Source organism: Penaeus monodon, chromosome 23, assembly GCF_015228065.2.
Source record: "Penaeus monodon isolate SGIC_2016 chromosome 23, NSTDA_Pmon_1, whole genome shotgun sequence".
NCBI lineage: Eukaryota > Metazoa > Arthropoda > Malacostraca > Decapoda > Penaeidae > Penaeus > Penaeus monodon.
This window is the reverse complement of record NC_051408.1, coordinates 44,408,420-44,408,647: the sequence shown is the minus strand read 5'-3', so window position 1 is coordinate 44,408,647 and position 228 is coordinate 44,408,420. Positions and strand designations below refer to the sequence as shown.

The following is a 228-nucleotide window of genomic DNA, read 5'->3' as shown; positions in this document are numbered from 1 at the left end:
GCAATCACAACCTCTGGGTCATAGCAGAGATCTTCCTCCTTCACTACTGTTGACATTTCTGACACCTGAAAGTTAGGAATAAATTTTTGGCAATATGGACATTACCCACTTCACAAACCTGAAAATGAAACAGAAAACTTACAACAGAATAATCTAAACCATTGGGCACTCTGGCACTCATGACTAAAATCCACCAGCCATTAGGCTTATGTAATTGGAAAATCTGGG

General features: G+C 39.5%; 1 protein-coding gene across 1 annotated transcript in view; it reads right to left on the bottom strand.

Moving 5' to 3' along the window:
- LOC119588107 overlaps window positions 1-228 on the bottom strand; it is a gene marked incomplete at its 5' end in the record, with an annotated part of 43,647 nt that overhangs the window by 24,403 nt on the left and 19,016 nt on the right. The window contains 1 exon segment of the mRNA XM_037936816.1: window positions 1-65. Within this exon segment, the coding sequence (XP_037792744.1) occupies window positions 1-65 (65 nt within the window).